A 20,986-nucleotide genomic window follows, 5' to 3' on the forward strand; every position below is an offset into this window, starting at 1 on the left:
AAGTGGGAGAGCATGTTTTGTGAATTGCAATTATTATGGACAATTCATAGGGTGGGAAATACGTATAACAATAGAATGATTTGATGAGGATGAGAATATTATGATAAGATAAGAAAAGGGAAATGAAAAAAATGACTCAAGATTAGTTTTTGATAAAGGATATTCGAAATATTCATCTAATAAGAAAGTGGAGATTGTTTTCAAAAGAAGAATTCAAACCAAATTTTACTATTGAATATCAAAATATTGGAATCTTCAATAATTATAGAGAAACTTTAATATATAGTCTATATAAGTCTATAATATATATATATATAATATATATATATATATATAATATATATATATATATATATATATATTATATATATATATATATAAGACGAGGAATACATAATTATTTTGTTCGAGCATATATGTACCAAATGTATATGTATATGTAGTATAATCTAAATAGAGATATCTGCTAATAGAAATCTTATTGATTCATTGTAATGTCATAGAATAAACGGAATAGTTAGTAGGCTACGGTACTGTATTATCTTCATCATAACTGGAAAATATATTCCATTTTCTAGTTTTATTGACATAGGAAATTATAAAAAGTACAATCTCCTTAGGAAGGTAGATAGGTAGATAAGAGGTATCAACCTTTCAACCATGAATCAAATGAGGTCAAGCATGGACGGTCTAGAATAATTTTTGTAAATGTCTGTATTATGATGAGTTGAAAGTAGAATTGAGGTTTCTCTTAGCTTGAAAATAACTATCTACATCTGGCTTATCCTTTTCATCTAGAAACCTCTAATTTTCTGTACGCCAATTCTTCTCCAATCAAGAGCCATCTTATTCACAAGCTATCACTATAACCTTCAAGACTATACATCTAACTCACAAGTGCTATCTATCTATGTAATAGATGTGGCCTATACATTATATTTTCAAATTGATCCGAAGAATAGGATAAAAACAAGGACAAATAAAATGAGTTAAATGACCACTACCTATTATGCGATTGTAAAGCCTATGATGTTCCATCTATTATTATGCAACATTTGTATTATCGTATTATTTATGAGGATAAGTTTATAGTTCTTAAGTATGCAACATAAAAGAAGAAACTTTTCATCAATGCGCTTCTATATGTTATGTAATTTTCCTTCTGATTGCTGACTCATTTCAATTGAAAGATCTATCATTTTGAAAAGGTGATCTGTACTAGTTTGGACTGTATTTTAGAAGTGAAATTGCTCAGAGATCATCTTGATGAGAAACATGATTAAGGATAATTAATGGTTTAATATCTTTATTTGTTGTAAGTGTGGAACACTGTTCTATCGGGAATGAAGGTGTAATTGAAATTTTCATTTGATTCCAATGTATAACCACATATAAAATCGATCATCTAGTAGTTATAATTTATAGTGCTTACCCTATTATATTTTTGGAAAGTATTGAATACTCCTCAATTTATTTTATTCATTGACAATAATTTACAAATAATATGAGGTAACAACTGTGATTTGTAAGGATGGAAGATGGACTATAATAACTAGAAAGGCGGAATGTACATAGTGAGGCTAAATGAAATTCATATTTCATTGCAGCTACCGGTAGGGTGGGTACCGTAGTGGTTTCTCACTTCGTAAGGGAAACCCTTTTTATTGGTTCCATAGATATTCACCTTGCCAAAGTAGCCTGACTCACTCAAGAACTAGAATGTGAAATTCTTATTTAAAGGTGAGAAATCATGGATTACTTATTCATTTAAAGGATGATCGTAAGCTATTATAAGTTTGGTTGGTTCGTTCGATTCTGGGCAGCCGGTACCCTCACTTCGAACAATTTCCACACTGGCCGTATGCATGCAGAGTGAAAGGGGAAGATGTATGAGAGAGACTTTCTCACCCCTACATCCCTACCACGCCAGCCACTCTCACCGTTTGAGGGGTTGAGGGTCATTTTACATCTCGTGGCCTCTACTAAGTTTATGAATCGTGCATCTATCCGCATACCGTTCTTCTATTCTAATATAAATATATGGTAGAACTCGTACGTACGTGTGGCGTATACTTATTATTGGCAAGTATTCAAATAAATATTGAATACGATTGTTCTCAGAGAAATGCAACCATTGAACATAGCTTGCTCCCAGAATAGGAATAACATTCAAGATGATCCAGGTAATTTAAAGTATGACTAAATTGTTTTATCTCCGATGCAGGAAAAAAGTCCTAGATGGCAGGTAGTGAACCTACAAGCTAATTGGAGAGTTCATTAGGATATACATTCATTGATAGAATCATCAGAGAATCATTCATTCTTGAATCAATAAATTAATGAATGATTCGCCTATTGTTAACAGTGATTGATTACATAAGTTGATTCTCTATTGAAACGCTGTAATCCAATTTCCCAGCATATATATTTTGAAATTATCCTTTTGCAATAAGGCCAACAACAATTGAATGGAATTTTCCTAGAATTTCACCAGTACTCCTTTACATAATATGCGTGACCTATCAAAGCCTAATTGATAGTTGTATTCTTGAAGTTTATTTGAATTTGAGAGTAGAATGTAACTCTATTAACATTTTCTACTGTATGTTAATTGTCTTAGTATATTGTCATTCTTCTGACAAGTTGTCCAGTTGTCGACAATATAGTTTATAAGTTGATAGTCGATGTTACTGGGAACTGATTTATCTATCCAATGTTGATCTATTGTGTGACTGATTGGTTGCAAATCAATCAGATCATTATTGTATCTACGAGTAGGCCTACACTTCACATGTATATATATTGAAAATTAACAAGAAAGCAACACGTGTGTTTTCGAGCAATCTCTATTTGACTTATGCCCGGTCTACACGACAACGATATTTGCGCAAATCTGGCTTGTGCAAACCAAGGTTACAATACATATTGATATTAAGCCGGGTTTAGACGCTCAAGCCATTTGCTCAAACTGGCTTGCGCAAGCCAAATTTGCACAAACGAGCGAAATAAAATTCTTCCGTTCACACGCTCAGTTCAGTTTGTGCAGTTGGCTTGTGAGTTTCAGCTACTAACCTATCAATCTTTCAATATCAGTTTTGATCTATATCATATCATTCCCAGTATAGGATGGGTGATATCGACGAGGAGGAACTACTTCTTTCATAAACTTCTATGAACTCACTCAAAAACTCTTTTTCATTTGCCATAAGAACTTATTTATTAATTATTATGAAATACTAATATTATAGACACTATTAATTATGATACACTTGAGAACTAGCAATAATAATATTTAGCAAGAAAACTATAATCAGTAATAATAAATAAAAATCACGAGACAGTCAATAAGTCAAACTAGAGGTTAATTTGAGGTTAGGATTCGCGTGCGCATGCGCAAAAACGTAGTTTTGGTGCGACAGATTGCGCTAACGGCTTGAACAGTGTTTAAATGCTCATTTCAATACTCCAACCGCAAGCCGATTTTCTGTCAGAACAGAATTTGCTCAAGCCAGATTTTTTGGCTTGCGCAAGCCTCAAGCCAACGTTCACATGCACAAATTCAACTGCGCAAACTGGCTTGCGCAAGCCAGTTTGTGTAAATGGCTTGAGCGTCTAAACCCGGCTTTAGGCCACCAGTCTCGATCATCAAGGGGCTTCCAAGTTTTTGAGGAAGTCGGGGAGTATAGGCATACTTAGTTCTCATAGCGCTCATCTCATCACACTCAAGTCGCCAGCCCGGCCACCAAACCTTCTGTCTCACTGCTGATGTTCTGATGTCTGAACTTGCTCTACACTCGGCCGCCACCGCCAATGGTTGCTTTCTGGCGGTCCACTACCCTAATGTAATACGGGCCTATTAGTCAAAATCTCAATAACAAATAGCTTCTAAGTAATATAGGGTGTTGAATAAACTCTTTTTTATTATACTTACGTCCATTTTTAAGTGGGAAGCGAAAAAGGATATATTTTGTTTTCTATAACATCACAAGAATCAATTCTTTTCATAAAGGCTTTATGAAAATGAAAATAGATTTTCGTAAGTTACGGTATTCAATTTTTTCACGTACTAATATGGAATTGGTTCTATAGAACCATATAGTTACAAAATATTAATATTAGTAGTCATAGAATGTATTCTCGCAACTCACGAACCTATTCCTGAGTTGAGTTGAGAGCCCATCCATGTAGGAAGCGTGAGGAAATCTATATGATCCATACTTATCTGACTATCATATTTATGTCTTCCCATTCTATAAATGAACATTAAAAAAATACTTTATACAGTATAATTGGAGCGAATGTTTGTGCTATTATTATTATTTTTATTGCATCCCAAACATCCGAATAATCAGACTGGGGATAAGTCAAAAAGAGCAACCTAAAGGAGGTTCTCAACACATATCATGATACATTAAAATACTGTAATTATACAATAGTCACATGAAATATTAATAAATATATATATACAGTATATATAAAAACGCAGTTAGTCAAGATTACCTATGTACAAGGACCTGGGAAGAATCTAAGACAAGGAACAATAATATATCACTCCTGCAGAAACTCATCCACAGAATAGTATGGCCTTTCAAGTAACAGCCTCTTTAACATTCCTCTGAATCTTCGTAAGTTCGCCATGTCTCTAATATCCTGAGGTAATCTATTATATATTTTTGGGCCCATATATTGCGGAGATTTTTCAAACATGGCGGTTCTATGAGCAGCCACTGATAGGGAGGCTGAGTGCCTTGTATTGTAACTGTGGATTTCATTATTGCGGGTGAAGTTTGGTAGGTTTTTGTGAACGTATGAACAGATCTCCAAGATATACAGTGACGGCAGTGTAAGTATCCTGCTACTCAGGAATAGTTCTCGACAGGGATATTGGGGGGGTTTACCAAAAATAACTCTTAATGCTTTTTTCTGAGATCTAAATACTTGGATGAAGAATTTTGATCTTCCCCAAAGGGTTATGCCATACTTGAGGAAAGGAAAAAGATAACCGTAATATACCACCATCAGGGCTTTGAAGCTCAATGTGTTTTTGAGCACTCACAGAGAGAAAATAGCCGAGTTAACCCTGGAGCATATTTTTTGAGTGTGTACTGACCAGTCCAATCTACTATCTAGTGTTACTCCAAGAAGATCAACAGCAATGCTCTGCTGGGGTACACTCAAATCGGCCAACTCATTGAAGTTTCTGGATGCAAAATGGGGGGGTTGGAAGGTAATGAACTTGGTCTTACTTGAGTTCATAGACAGACCATTTGCAGCAAACCATTTCTTGATATTCAGTAGCTCTTCCTGTGTTTGGGTGACTACAGCTCTCAAACTTGAATTAGTGATAATAGATGATGTGTCATCGGCATACTGAATAAGTGGCTTAGTAGAGCAAGATGACAGATCATTTACGTATATAATAAATAATGTGGGACCAAGAATGGAGCCCTGTGGTACACCAGCATTGATTACAGCCCATTTTGATTGATAATTTTTATTGTCATGGTTTATTAGGGTGGCCTGCATCCTCTCTTTCAAAAACGAATTGAACCACCACAGCTCCCTTCCCCAAATGCCATATTTTCTCAACTTTTCAACAAGAATATCATGATTTACGCAATCGAATGCTTTTGACAGATCGCATAGCACTCCACATACCTGCTGGGAGGCGTCTAAACTTGCCGACACAGTATTGAAAAATTTTATTAGAGCTGCTTCTGTATCAAGTCCCCTTAAGAAGCCAAATTGTGTTTTTGAGACTATATTATTCACTCTCATAAAATGAAGAATTTGTTCATTAGCTGCCTTCTCAAAAAGTTTGGAAAAGGCTGTGAGGATGGCAATGGGTCTGTAATTGTTCAAGTCCTCTTTGTCATCTTTCTTGAAAATAGGTCTTACCAGTGCATACTCGCCAACTCGCCAACAGTAAAAGACTGGTTGAGGATCCTGGACAAGGGTTCAGACAATATATCAGCAACCATCCTGAAAACTTTCACTGGAATTTCATCCCATCCAGCTGAATTTTTATTTTTAAGTGACTTAATGAGCACCTCCACTTGCTTGGGACTAAGAAGTTTAAATCTCATCCTAGAGCTGCAGTTACCTACCACGTTTCTTGTTGAAGCAAGCAGATTGTGAGTACTTCCAACACGGTTTGGAACATCGATGAAAAAACTGTTAAAATCCTCTGCTACTGGACTAGGATTGATTCTTGCTCTGGATGGGATTATACTTGCTTTATTCTTGTGCTTACCTAGCTCAAATTTCACTATGTCCCATGCGGCCTTTACTTTGTTGTTGGCTATCTCTAAGTACTTTTCATGATATTTCCTTTTGGCAAGTTTAATGACACTTTTGAATATTCTATTATATGATCTGTAATAATTTTTAAAGTTTTGATCCTGTGTTTCCATGTACAGTTTATGTAATTCTCTTTTCTTCCTACTGGACATTACAATTCCAGCAGTAATCCAACCCTTTCTATTATTTTGTTTTATAGGAATGGCACAGAATGTTTCATTGAATATAGGCAGGAATTTTCCTAGAAAGCAATCAAAGTTCTCATTGACTGTGAGAGACTCATTGAAATCCCAATTTACAACAGAGAGCTTGTCTCTGAATACCTTGAAGTTGTTAATAGAGAAGTTTCTCATTTTCAAACTTTTTCGAACTTTTGACTCAGGTGTGACTCTCTCTGACATGGGTAAAAACAACCCCTTATGGTCAGAGAACCCCATGCTGAGGACAATTCCGTTGCTGACTTCCACATCATTTTTAGAAAAGATATTGTCGATGCAGGTAGCAGAAATTGATGTTACTCTGGTTGGGGTGTTGAAATTGGGGGAATAAAAAAACTTTGGGGGGACAAATCTGACAATTATCCATAATCATCCACCGAATGCTACTGCCAATGGATCTAAGTTGTCTTTGAATGACTCAGTAGGTAGCCTGGTTACTGATAATGTCGTAGCTTTAGAAAAGTCATTCAATGACACTGCTGAAATTTTCTCGGCCATTCCCAATATGTTCAATGAATCTAAATTACATAGCACCCCGAACTTATCTGCGCCTCCTTTGAATTCTGATTTAAGCCATTCATGTGACGATCACGATGAAACTATTGTATTGTTGAGAAAAGAAAACAGTAAACTGAAGGAGGATTTAACTACACTCAAACAGCAATGGAGCGATGTAGTGGATCATTCAATCGATGTTGACAAGGAATTGATGGAGAATAAAACGCTGATAGAGCAGATGAAAATAAGCATTGAGGTTTTGGAGGCTGAGAATACTGCCTTGAGGAGCGAAAATAAATCATTGGAGATAGAGGTAAAGAATCTCCGAGGTTTCTACTCTCCTGGTGACACAGCTACTAATTACAAAGCCATTAATCCCATGATCACTGCAACAAAAAATTATTATAGTATACTAGACAATTCATTGGCTGACTCCATATCAGAGGCATCATCCAACGATAATAATTGCATTGATAGAATTTCACCGAAAACAACAAAACCAATCGGAAAACCGAATAAAACAATCAAAACGATTTTTGCAGAGCAGGAACACCTGGAAGATGAACCGAGAACTGAGAAAAAAAAGCGAGTAAAAAATGAAAAAAACAAAATCCTTATCTTAGCTGATAGTCATGGATGCGATATCTGTGAAATTGTCAAAGCTCGAATCCCTAATTCTGATGTACAAGTCTTTTATAAGCCAAATGCTACGTTTGGCCAGGTGATAAATGGAGCGGACAAACAAACATCAAATTTTGGAGCCAAGGACTACATAATAGTAATGGGAGGTACAAATGACATTGACGACACTGAATCACAAAACTTCGACCGGTTTAGAGAGAATTTGGATTACCTGATCCCTATCAGTCTAAGAACCAACTTGATTGTGACCACCATTCCTAATCGATTTGACAAACCCGAACTGAACATGGCAATAGACAGGGCAAATGATTTCATCCATAAATATATAAACACAATTGAAAGAAAGAATGTCAAAAACCTGGGAATCTGCTTCATTAATGAGAGATTAAGTAGGGGAGGTTTCACAAGGCATGGACTACACTTAAACAAGTCAGGAAAACACATTTTGTGTAACAGATTTTCAGAATTGATCAGAGATAGGGTGCCATTCAGAAATACTGCTGTAAGGGAGACTTTTTTAATGAAGTGGCTGAGAGGGGGCGCAGTGGCATGATCTCTCACCTGAGTGGTCCGCAACCCAGGGACACATCAAGTAGCTTGAAGAAGGATATTCCTTATCTGCTACATATCAATATCCGTGGAATGAGAAGCAATAGAAATGATCTGCAAGTCTTCCTTTCTGAATTCCACACACTCATTCCATAATATGTCTTAATGAACACTGGTTGAACACTTCAAATGTCAGCCTACTTAACTCGATTCCTGGTTTCTCTTGTGCTGATAGTTTCTCTAGGGCAGTAGATAATCATGGCGGCTCAGCAATCCTCGTGAGAAATGATGTTAAATATAAAGTTAGAGGTGATTTACATGTATTTAATAAAGAAAAGGTATTTGAGGCATCGTGCATTGAGCTTACCAGACCTAAGGTACTAATAATATCCCTCTATAGGATCCCCAGACAAGAGCATGTAGGAGAATTTTTTGAAATACTTGACTCTTTCCTCCATCACATCGGTGTTGGAGTCAGGTATGAAAACGTCTTTTTTGCAGCGGATTTCAATGTGGACTTGCTTGGTGACAGCGATGATGCTAAAACTTTGGTTGACATTTTTGCATCATATGCCTTATCATATGACTTTCGAGCAATCTCTATTTGACTTATGCCCGGTCTACACGACAACGATATTTGCACAAATCTGGCTTGCACAAACCAAGGTTACAATACATATTGATATTAAGCCGGGTTTAGACACTCAAGCCATTTGCTCAAACTGGCTTGCGCAAGCCAAATTTGCACAAACGAGCGAAATAAAATTCTTCCGTTCACACGCTCAGTTCAGTTTGTGCAGTTGGCTTGTGAGTTTCAGCTACTAACCTATCAATCTTTCAATATCAGTTTTGATCTATATCATATCATTCCCAGTATAGGATGGGTGATATCGACGAGGAGGAACTACTTCTTTCATAAACTTCTATGAACTCACTCAAAAACTCTTTTTCATTTGCCATAAGAACTTATTTATTAATTATTATGAAATACTAATATTATAGACACTATTAATTATGATACACTTGAGAACTAGCAATAATAATATTTAGCAAGAAAACTATAATCAGTAATAATAAATAAAAATCACGAGACAGTCAATAAGTCAAACTAGAGGTTAATTTGAGGTTAGGATTCGCGTGTGCATGCGCAAAAACGTAGTTTTGGTGCGACAGATTGCGCTAACGGCTTGAACAGTGTTTAAATGCTCATTTCAATACTCCAACCGCAAGCCGATTTTCTGTCAGAACAGAATTTGCTCAAGCCAGATTTTTTGGCTTGTGCAAGCCTCAAGCCAACGTTCACACGCACAAATTCAACTGCGCAAACTGGCTTGCACAAGCCAGTTTGTGTAAATGGCTTGCGCAAGCCAGTTTGTGTAAATGGCTTGAGCGTCTAAACCCGGCTTTAGGCCATCAGTCTCGATCATCAAGGGGCTTCCAAGTTTTTGAGGAAGTCGGGGAGTATAGGCATACTTAGTTCTCATAGCGCTCATCTCATCACACTCAAGTCGCCAGCCCGGCCACCAAACCTTCTGTCTCACTGCTGATGTTCTGATGTCTGAACTTGCTCTACACTCGGCCGCCACCGCCAATGGTTGCTTTCTGGCGGTCCACTACCCTAATGTAATACGGGCCTATTAGTCAAAATCTCAATAACAAATAGCTTCTAAGTAATATAGGGTGTTGAATAAACTCTTTTTTATTATACTTACGTCCATTTTAAGTGGGAAGCGAAAAAGGATATATTTTGTTTTCTATAACATCACAAGAATCAATTCTTTTCATAAAGGCTTTATGAAAATGAAAATAGATTTTTGTAAGTTACGGTATTCAATTTTTTCACGTACTAATATGGAATTGGTTCTATAGAACCATATAGTTACAAAATATTAATATTAGTAGTCATAGAATGTATTCTCGCAACTCACGAACCTATTCCTGAGTTGAGTTGAGAGCCCATCCATGTAGGAAGCGTGAGGAAATCTATATGATCCATACTTATCTGACTATAATATTTATGTCTTCCCATTCTATAAATGAACATTAAAAAATACTTTATACAGTATAATTGGAGCGAATGTTTGTGCTAATGATAATAAAGCTATTTACTAGAGTCCAAGGGTGATATGAAGATTCAGAGTTGAAGTTATAAGATCTGAGTGTGGAGAAGTGATTTTTAACAATATCAATCAACAATAATACAGTAATTGAATCAATCAAAATACAGGTACACCACTCTCCCTTCAGCATTGTTTCATTTACCAACTAGACTGGATTTGGAGATGCATATATAAGCATATTTTTGTATAATATATTTCTCAGTTACTATTTGTATAGCCTAATATATTCTCAGTTCTCTATTACTATAACATCATAGGCTGAACAACTCAACAGTCCATCAAGTATCAACAATATCTATTTGTTCATCTGCTCCAAAATTATTACCGCTCATCAGACATCATCATGCCATGCTACAATTTCAATTAGAGTGTAATTATCTCATCAATTTTCTCTTGACTCTGAACTTGTCAAATTTATGACGACCTTGACAAATTCGTGGGCTTCAAAACTGATGCAGTTCCCTACAGTTACTTGCTACGATTCCGACACGTTCGTTCTCTTGACCGTTATCTGTCACGCTCTGAGTTTGCCTGTAATTAGGTCGGCCTAATAATTGTTTCGGATAGATTCAGCGCATGGTCCACTTAGTTGTGACCGTGTGGCAATTATTGGAGACGGAATATCCAGTTATAACCTACTCCTGCGGATCACTTATCTTGGGTGAATGACGTTTTGCTCAGAATGGGTTCAGGGTAGCTGGGAAACAGGACTGGCAATGAGAATATTGTAGTTTGGAAGATTGACACAATAAATATAGATGATTAGAGCTGTGTCGCGTCGACTGATTACATGACTGGAATTTTCGTATCGAGCGATTCTCTGTAATCTGAGTGCTCTAATTACTGAACCAGTAGAGGATGAAGTTGTTTAACATAAAATGGATAATGAAGAGCTGCTTGGTAGTGGTTTGAAGATTTTTGAACAGGCTGATGCTGTAGATTTTTGAACAGGCTGAACAGGCTGATCATAAAGGGTTCGTAAATCACCCTTTTTTGGCTGAGGATACCCACTCACGAACATTGTGTTTTTTATTCTTGTCACGATATCCGTTCTGGATATGTCTACACTTCTTCTAGATGATGCATTTATGGAGGGAATAAAGTGATACCCAAAGTATGACACTGATTTATTGAATAAAATATTTCAAACTAAAACTACGTCAGATGAAACATTTATTTTGATTACTGAATTCTTGTATAACGGTTAGCCAAACATTAAACAGTTACATGGAGAAATAAAACATTGCCACAATATAAGGAGTGAAATACAAGAAAATGATGGTCTTTTATACTTCGGAGATGGACTGATTGTACCCCAATAATACTTATCCCATAATAAAGGTACAACTCTAAGCCGAGCGAAAGAGTCATATTTAGAAATTCATGAAATATTCAGTACAAAATCTATGAAGTTTCAAATCATTGTCTCCCAAAACTATCAATACTTATTCAGTCTTTTTTAAACTGTAGTTGTAAAAACAAGTGATCAAGCGATACAACAATGTATGTTGTAGTAATTGGTTGCAATCAGTTGAAGTTTCTAGTACTTCTACTTCTTCTATAGAGAGGAGAACACTTTCTGACTAGACAATCAATCATCACTCACTTCTTTATAGCTCACTTTTGGCTTTGGTGTTCGGTTATTCTTTGTTCAGAGAGCAATGCTTTGGAATTATTGTGAGAAATTCTCAGTGCATTCCCATCCTTATCATTGGCAACGAGGCCAGGAGCCTTGATGAGATATTTCACCTTTACCTGCTTACCTCAATACTGATAAACTGTGAATAATTGGAGAAAGAGAAAGAACATATTCTTGAAGAGGTGAGAATTATTATGATAGGTGAGCAAGAAAGTGAGCAATCGGGAACAGGGAAACTTCACCATTTCACATCAGCTCTACAAATCTGAGAACATTACATTGTTGTATTATTCATATTTTTAATCTAATGTCAGTTTTCAAGTTGCATATACTTTTAACAGATTCACGACCTTATTATGGTTATTAAAATTAGCGTTCAAATTAGCTAAAATTATTAATTAGCGTTCAAAGGTAAAGGTAAAGGTAAATATTTACTTCTTCCATATTATTTCAATAGTAAAGTAAATTCGTATGGCTTTTGTTGGAGGGGAGTCCCTTGTGGGAAGATCCATCTGGCCTGAATATATACCACCTGGCTCGACTTGTCATATTTCAGCCGGGACCAACAAAGTAACGTGCCCATCCGATAAAATATTTCAATGGAGCTGTTTCACTAATGGTAATAGGATAGCTTGGGCTATAATCGATTTTGCATGTTGATCATTGATGTATATTCAAATTAAATGTATTGCGTATTTATGCATTTGACAACAACTTTTTACAATACTAACTGATGATTGGGACAGTTGAATTGACTGTGGTCATGAGACAAGTGGCAATGATCTCTTTAGTTGGCGGCTGAGGGACATGATTCAATTGTCCGATGACAGGCTAACAACAATGGTTGAACTTGCATTAACCGCAGGTCATCAAATTGAATTTGGCACAAATTTCTCATGCCTAGAGGTCATCCTCATCGGTGATTGGGATCGAACTTCCCACGGTATGTTCTCTTGAAAGATAGAAGCTTTTTTAAACACTCAATCATAATTAAAAATTGTGATTACAAGAATAAGAAGATATCTAAAAAATAGGAAATAATGAATTCCCAGTGAAACATTGCTGACGAAATCCAGAGCTTCGCCCGCTACTGCAGAGAACGACGAGTGCAAGGGGTGGCATTCTGTACAGTATTCTCTTACAGATGATTGCGCATACTGTAATAATTACAGTGATTATTCACTGTTGATTACTTTTTTCAAGAGCATTTTTGGAGGAATTCAATCAGAAATATAGCAAGTTAGAACACCATCATCATCAAATATAATGGCTTCACCATCAAAATGATGTAGAATTTTTTATGAAAATATTAGGTCCAGAATTTTACTAATGTATCCGGAAATCTGAGTTCCAACGATTCCAATCAAAGTGAAAAAAAGGCGGGATAAAGCAATTTTTAATCTACTATACTTGTGATTTGAGTGATCTTTGGGTCACAAAATGAGACTATGTGAAGGTATGCTTTCTTGGTTTGGAGATGTTCTTATCTCATAAGTTCTCAATTCGTGTCTATTGGAACAAAGCATTTCCTCAGCTTGCAGTGTCCATTTGAACAAGAGAATTCTAGTGTTATCCATTAAATCAAAAGCAACCTCACAGCTCTCAGTTTGAAAACAACCAAATCCTGGTATTTCCATTTTTTTGGGTAGACCGCTCTTCATAGATTGGAGTTTTCTTTTTCGTCGGTTGACCGCTATTTAAGAAATCACGATCGTCTTTTTTCTTCCGTAAACCGCTATTCAAGAATCGATAAATTTTGTATGAATGAAATTGAAATTAGTGAATAAAACTGACCGGTATGACCGTTGTTGGTGACCTTTGTTTCGAGAGGCAGATCGTTGAATCCTGTGAACTGTAGAGGGGGGAGGGAGACCCGAGACACCCAATCCTCCTCGATGTCAATGGGCGACTGGAATTTTCCTGAGCACTCCTGGTAGTGATCAGCCCAGTGGTCCGGTCCTGGAAATTGCACCAAAAATTTAAAAAGATTAAAAAACAAGAAGAAATCCGATCGAATTTTATTATACTCAAATTTAATACTCAATAAACCATATTTTTGGAATCTCCCTACAAAACTATCCATCTGTAAGTATCACTATCCAAGAGACTTCAGCACTTGTGACTAGAAGCCTATAAGCATACGATTCATGTATGCTTATTTCATGCTAAAGGTTTGTTTCTCTATTTTCAATTTAAATCTATCATCATCAACTTCAGAAATAGTATAGAAAACAGTAAAAAGTTTTGTAATTTTTGGTACTTTATCCAAAGCTAATTCACCCATTCTCATTCTCGTTTGTCGATAATATTTTTTGTACTCGATCACACTTTGATCTCCAAAGTCCATCTAACAACGAATGTTATCTTCGATGATAATAATAAATGAAATTATCTAGAATTTACTCATATTTACAGATGGAGTATCATGACGGTACTTGAAATACTTTTAGGATTAAGTTTATTTTTCGGTACTTCTTCAAAATTATTTCTTCAATTTGTGAATATTCTCAATTTTAGTTATAATAATCTGAAATATTTCTTCTATGTTTGGTTTTGAACCATCTAAATTTGAAAATCTACTTGTGAAAATATTCAAGGACTGAAAATTCTGTGAAGTGAAGACCTACAAAACTTAACCTATTTCGGACTATGTGTAACCTTATCTAAATTTGGGAGAGGAATAGCACAGGGTTACCTTATTTTTCCTCTATCTATCATTTCGATGATGTACTTGTTGTATGAATGAATAAAGAATAGATAGATGATTGACTTGTTTTATCAATTTCGAGTGAATATTCATATGATCTTTGTGAAAAAATAAACCAGAAAAACCATTTATGATTGTTAAATGAAGATTAATTTCATTTGGATATTTATTAAGATTGTTATTGTGAGAAGTAGAAGTAGTTTCCATACTGCCGATATGAACGGACATCTTCCTTTTTAGCTCCTAGAATTCTTTTCCCCACGAACAAAGAGCCCTTTTGAGACACACATTTGTCCACATGCGTCTCTCATGGCTATCTCGTCCATTAGCCATGCGGCGGCGGCAGCTGATGTGAATGTGGTTGTGGATGACTCAGCATTATTTTTTTTATTTTTTAGGAAAATATTAATAGGCGCTGCAGCTGAGCGGAAGCTGAAGCACAAAGTCAAACGGAGACCGACAGACTTCTCTTAATTGCAAAAAACTCAGTAACCGGCTGGAATTAGCAGTAATGAATTGGTGCATAAATGATATTAAATACACTGAGGATGAAGGAATGTATGAAGGGTGGAGAAGCACAATGCAGTAGAGTAGGATGAAAGGGTGGAATGCAATAGAAAGAATGAATATACTTTGAAATGTAAATAGATATACACTGAATTAAATAAAAACACACATATATGTTGTCAAATTCTACACAGATTCAACTGAAGTCAGAGTAGAATTTGACAATATATGTGTGTTTTTTTATTTAATTATGAAACGATTCTACAATATTGACAATGACTCAGTCGAATTTTTAGACATAAACTGTATGAAACGTAATGAGTTGAGTCAAAAGAGCAAGAAAGAGGGAGCTATTAGGAGAAAAACGGAAGTTATGAAGTTTGTAGAAGATGTAGAGAGACAAAGAGAAAAATGGGCTGAAAAAATTGGAGGAAGAAGAGAAAAAGAAGTGAGGAAATGGTGATGTGAGAGAGTGGCGGAATGATTGGGAGGAAGTTAGCGCATGCTCATGCTTATAGCATGTGTGATTTATGAGAAAGTATCAGTGGGAAACAAAGAAAGGAAATATTAGCTGACTGTATGGGAGCATCACAAATCCATTATCAATTTTCTTGATATTTTACTCGTCCTGTTCATTCTTATTCCTTCGCTTTAATGAGATTTACTTTTTAATTTTAGCATCCCATATAAATAACACCAACTAATGCTGACATTTCGAAGTGGATTCTCACCACAGCATTGCTTCATTGTATTATCATCTAGATTCACTCTTCAGGTTCAGCATTAGACGATATATAGCCATATATAATTCTGTTTTCCTCATCTGGTTCAGTATAAAGATTAATGATTGTTCAGAATTTAAAAATGAATTATTGAGTGTTCTGTTTGGATTTCCCCAATATTTCTTCGAAAATTTATTAATTCCATTAAACTACGTTTGCTATTTTTTCCAATGTTAAAAGTTATACACTATCATTCCATCATCCAGTTATACACTCACACTATCATCTAGCACACTTTTATACATTGTATGCATTATTCTACTCTTTCTGTCGTTTCTGATGAATTTTAATCGCATTTACCAGGATATAATCGTGTCAGCTTCTTTGTGCGATTATCATCATGATTTACTTCCAATCAGAATAAATTTATTATGAGTCCTCATTCAAGTAAGATTCTCTTTGAAAGATTTGGTGTTAGTTCTATTAGATAAGTTGTGCTAGCGACTAACAAGATGAGAAGAGTTGTGATAGAAATAATAACAGTAATATATGTTTTAGTTTTTGCATTTTCAACATTAATTTCCGTTATCATATTGGTAGGTGAATAATATTATAGTTTTTCTTTCTCACCAGATCTATTAGCTCTTTTCTAGCAACTTTGAAATAAAAATCAGACCAACAATATAGTAATTGAATTACTGCAATTAAAAATAGAAATTATAGCAATATGGAATCACAACTCATTTAGATTTGAAATACTTTCGTAATGGAAATGAGCATCTGGAATAATATTGATAATATGTTTGAGAGGAAGGCGAAACTCAGTTCAGTTGGCTGCTGTGAGTTTGGTCTACTGGGGCAGATGCCAGAGTTTCGGAATTAACTTCCTATATTGATATTCACTTTAAACTGCCAGCATTGACTGAATAGGAAGCTTTACCGTTATTTAAAAGGAATGCTGACGGTTTGAAGAAGCAAGTTTCTAATTGATGGTATAAGTGCTTTGATCGATCGGTGGTTTGCTCATCCATCAATCGTGACCATGAACCTCCACATCAACCATTACAAACTTCAGAAGTTTTTGGATTTGGATTTAAACCCACTTGGTTCATTTTAGTTGTGATGCTGGCTTTTATTGGTAGGTCATTGATACTGAGCTGCTAAGAGTGAAACTGAAATATAACATTGTAGAACTAAGATTATATTAGTTTGAGATAGTCAAAGCATTATCAAATCAAAGGAAGAGCTAAGCACAATGTTCTATAGTGTATTATCAAGTTTTATAAGAGACTTACCAGTATCATCTGAGTCATATCCGAAGTCTGAGTTGGCTGCGCAACCTGAAAAAATAATAATGGAAAATTATAAGCTTCAATATTTTTGGGAAATTATTAATACGATTCCGTTCCATTACACATAATATCTGTGGAAACTTGTGAGTTGAAATTGAGAAGGGAGAAGCAATAAAATCTAAACATACTTTTCTTTCCTTTCCCAAGTCGAATACTATAATGGACTAGAAACGAGAAGCTATTTACTTACTTTATGATTCAGGATTATATCACACCGTCTTGTTACTTGTTGTATGACACAATACCATGAAGAAAGTGTGAAAATATTTTGAATGCACGTAGTGAGCTCACATTACTATTAAAGGTGCTATCGAATCATGCTTGCTAATGCCTTTTATACATAGGTCACAGAATAGATACTTTATACTGTGCTTTGGTGCTACTTCACTACAAGAGTTAACTTCATCACGTTTTCAACACAATGAATCTGGGCTTTCTCCACCATTGTCAACTTCTATGTTTATCTTAGATATTTGTTCAACAGAATTCAAGCTCTATGTACACCTTATGAGATGGTTCAAATGGAGGATGAAGAAAGAATCTGATAGGTAGCTTTCTATCGCAAATGATCTCAATGACTGAAATGATCACTCAATTTTTATTGTTGAAATAAATAAATGATCACTCAACTTATTGTTTCAACCTATATTATATATCAGCCTTTTCTATCAAAGCCTATTTTATCATTGTAAGTGGGAGAAAGCTCCAGGCGAAAAAATTAATCATATTCTCCGTAGTATGGAAATTTAAATAAATACTTTGAATGGAAAATTGATGAAAGACTGGAAGACGAAGATTCAAGTATCTACAATCTATATTATGTGGTTGATGCCACGAAAAAACTTGACAGAGAAACTCTACAAATTCTGTTGAAAATCGAATATATGAATCGTCTCTTACACTCTGAGTAGCTTTGAATTTAATATGGAAAACATAATATAATCCAACTTATCCATGAATATAAATATTTAGGGATAATTTGAAAAGGGAAATTTACTGCGAGACTCAATGAGAAATAGTTTTTCCATCAGTGTACTGAAAACACTATAGAATATGAGAGCTACAATAATTTGAATCCGTTATACTGAGCAGAGATTGGAAACTGTGGGTCAATGTCAAAGTCATGACCATCATCATAAACGACAACAGCCAGGAGACTCACGCTTTGTTGCAACTCCTGTGTTTGTTTTTATTTCTGCAGCCTGTCATTGTTGCCTGCAATTCGTTTAGCAATTCAAATGGCGCGGTTGGCTTTCATTTGTTATCGGAAAAAATTTGATTTGAAATTGTGTGCACGTATCTGCTTCACTGGACACACCTTCAAACCCCATTTACGATTTCGAATCTAAGCTTTGGTGCTTTTTGCCAATGCAATTTGTGCTGTTATCAAGGTGACTTCCATACCAAATTCTGTTATCAGCACTTCCTGAAGATGCTCTGGAATTTTTTGGCAAGCGTTCTACTGTATATATTGTATTCATATTTTTATCTGCTGATGATAAGGAGGAATAGTAATCGGGTGAAATTCATATGCTGCTCATTCTTATGTTTCTATCATCCTTATTCGAGTCGTTGAATGAGAATATCACTGGTTATGAGAAACGCTAGTTGTTGCTTCATTCATTATTGAAATGATTGTATCCTATCCTGTATCCCATTACGTTTTGCTGGTTTTAATTAATGTTTTTGCTTAGGTTTTTCAATATTGTACACTTTCAATTTGCACTCTCTCAAGCATATTATGTGACTATTATAGATTGATCACAGGTTTACATATCTTAAGAATTAATTAATTATTGCAGATTTCCAAATATTTCAAAAAAGTTTAGCTTCTATCACTTGCATGTCTTGTGAGTGATTTATATGAATTTTGATGAACAGACTATCAATGGATTTCATTTCATCAGTGCTATCAGCAAATATTTCCAATTTTTGTTAGCTATCAATAAGTATAGCAGTTGTAGCTAATTTCATCAGTAATTGATTGCATTGAAAATAGTGTTGCTGGTAAGAGTGCTTCTGAAATAAAGAGTTTATTAATCACTCTAAAATACTTATAAGACTTATGAAGACTATAATAGAGTCTTATAAAAGGCATAAGGCAGAAAACCTTCATCATCTTTGATTAAAGTTCTCATTCTTTATTCCGACTATACTCTTTGATTGTGCAGTATAGGCCACATTGTATAGGGGCCTACATTAGGCTGATATATATTGTTTCCAAGTTCTTCACTAGGACATTACTGTAACATTACACAACATTGTAGACCACCAATGGAGCCAGGTGTCTGAAGTCCTGAATGACATGATTTGAATAATTTACTGAGTATTCGCAAGATTCCGTCATTTATCGGTTCGTCAAAAACAAAACACTCCTTTATGGATCTTTCAAAGCGGAGCTATTATTGAAATTAGCAGAGATTCCGAAAGAAGCACCAGAGGCATTCAAAACAAGTAAAATGATTGCTGCTAGTTCTTGCAGGTTTCTTACGGAAGCACAGCTAATTCATGCAGCAAGAAAATTATGTGTAGAGATATGCGAGACAGGTTGGAAATGCTCTGTGAAAGTAACTTCCGATTCAGAATGTGTAATTTCATAAGCGGCCCGATTAGCGTTGGCCAATTGATGCCAATCTATCTAAACTTCCGACATTAAATGATTACTGTATCATAAGAATCATTCAATGAGCAATTTTGATGACTTGATCCATTTCTTCCTCGCTTGGATTCACTCTTCCTCTCTCAAAGAGACTTCCTTGATATCTTAATTGATTAATCAAATCAACGAAAAAATATCCAATATTATTCACATCAATAACAAATAATCAGCGATCAATATCTTCAATTTCTATCATTATCTTACGACGAGACCGTACATTAATAAATTTTTTGAAGAAGACTTCAGTATTCAAAATCAATTGGAACAAATTTTATCTGTCGAACGACTCCAGAAATGCATCATCATCATCAACAATTAATATGCTCAAACTTATAATTTGACGGATTTTATCCGCCCAATATTACATTACAGATGATATTACATTTTGCGAGTGAATTCTTCTCTTCTGAGAAAATTCTCTAGACTTCAGATTTGAATGTGAAATTAATAACAAGCCCTAGGTTGAAAATTTCAATTTTAAATTTGAAGGAGGAGAGTGATGAGATCTAATGCTCCAGGAGAAACTTTACTAATTTAGTTGGAAGCCACTTGCATTTGATTCTCTTACAATGCTAAGACCTAATTCTTTATATGGAATTGTCCCAACTAAACTGTGAGTCTGTGAGCTATATTTTTCCAATTGACAGATTCTGTGGATGAAGTTCACTCAAAACAGATTCAGTAGGCTATACTTTTGTAAATTTTATATACTAAAACTTACTGAAGAGTTTGTGCGCAATGGTATTTGCCAAATTTGCATCTACTTTGTCTTGAAACTAAAGTTTAGCCTACTTTTGTTTGTAATCAAGGCAAAAGGAAGTCCGGCTGTCTTGGGTCAGTTCCGCACATCACTTGTTGAGAGACAGCTTCATTCAACCTTTTCCTTGTTAGCTTTCTCTTCTATTTCTCGGTCTTTCTCCATTTCTCTCCTTTCCACTTTTCGTCTTGCCTCTTCCACTTTTGTGACGCATTCTGCACACAGATAGCGAAAGTATTCTCCACTTATGCGCATTGTTAACGGGCTCGAATAGCATTGTTGGAAGTATTATCGTAAACATAATAGGTTTTGGAAT

At 35.3% G+C, this 20,986-nt stretch overlaps 1 protein-coding gene across 3 annotated transcripts in view; it reads right to left on the bottom strand.

Annotated features, from left to right (window-relative positions):
• LOC111044310 (carbonic anhydrase 2) overlaps positions 1 to 20,986 on the bottom strand; it is a 73,917-nt gene that overhangs the window by 5,982 nt on the left and 46,949 nt on the right. For all 3 annotated transcript variants that reach the window (XM_039434862.1, XM_039434861.1, XM_039434860.1), the window contains exons 3-4: positions 17,198 to 17,242; positions 13,761 to 13,925 (exon numbers count right to left, since the gene is read on the bottom strand). In XM_039434862.1, the coding sequence (XP_039290796.1) occupies positions 13,761 to 13,925; positions 17,198 to 17,242 (210 nt within the window). The remainder of the gene's footprint in view (positions 1 to 13,760; positions 13,926 to 17,197; positions 17,243 to 20,986) is intronic.

This window comes from Nilaparvata lugens, chromosome 8 (genome assembly GCF_014356525.2).
Source record: "Nilaparvata lugens isolate BPH chromosome 8, ASM1435652v1, whole genome shotgun sequence".
Taxonomy (NCBI): Eukaryota; Metazoa; Arthropoda; class Insecta; order Hemiptera; family Delphacidae; genus Nilaparvata; species Nilaparvata lugens.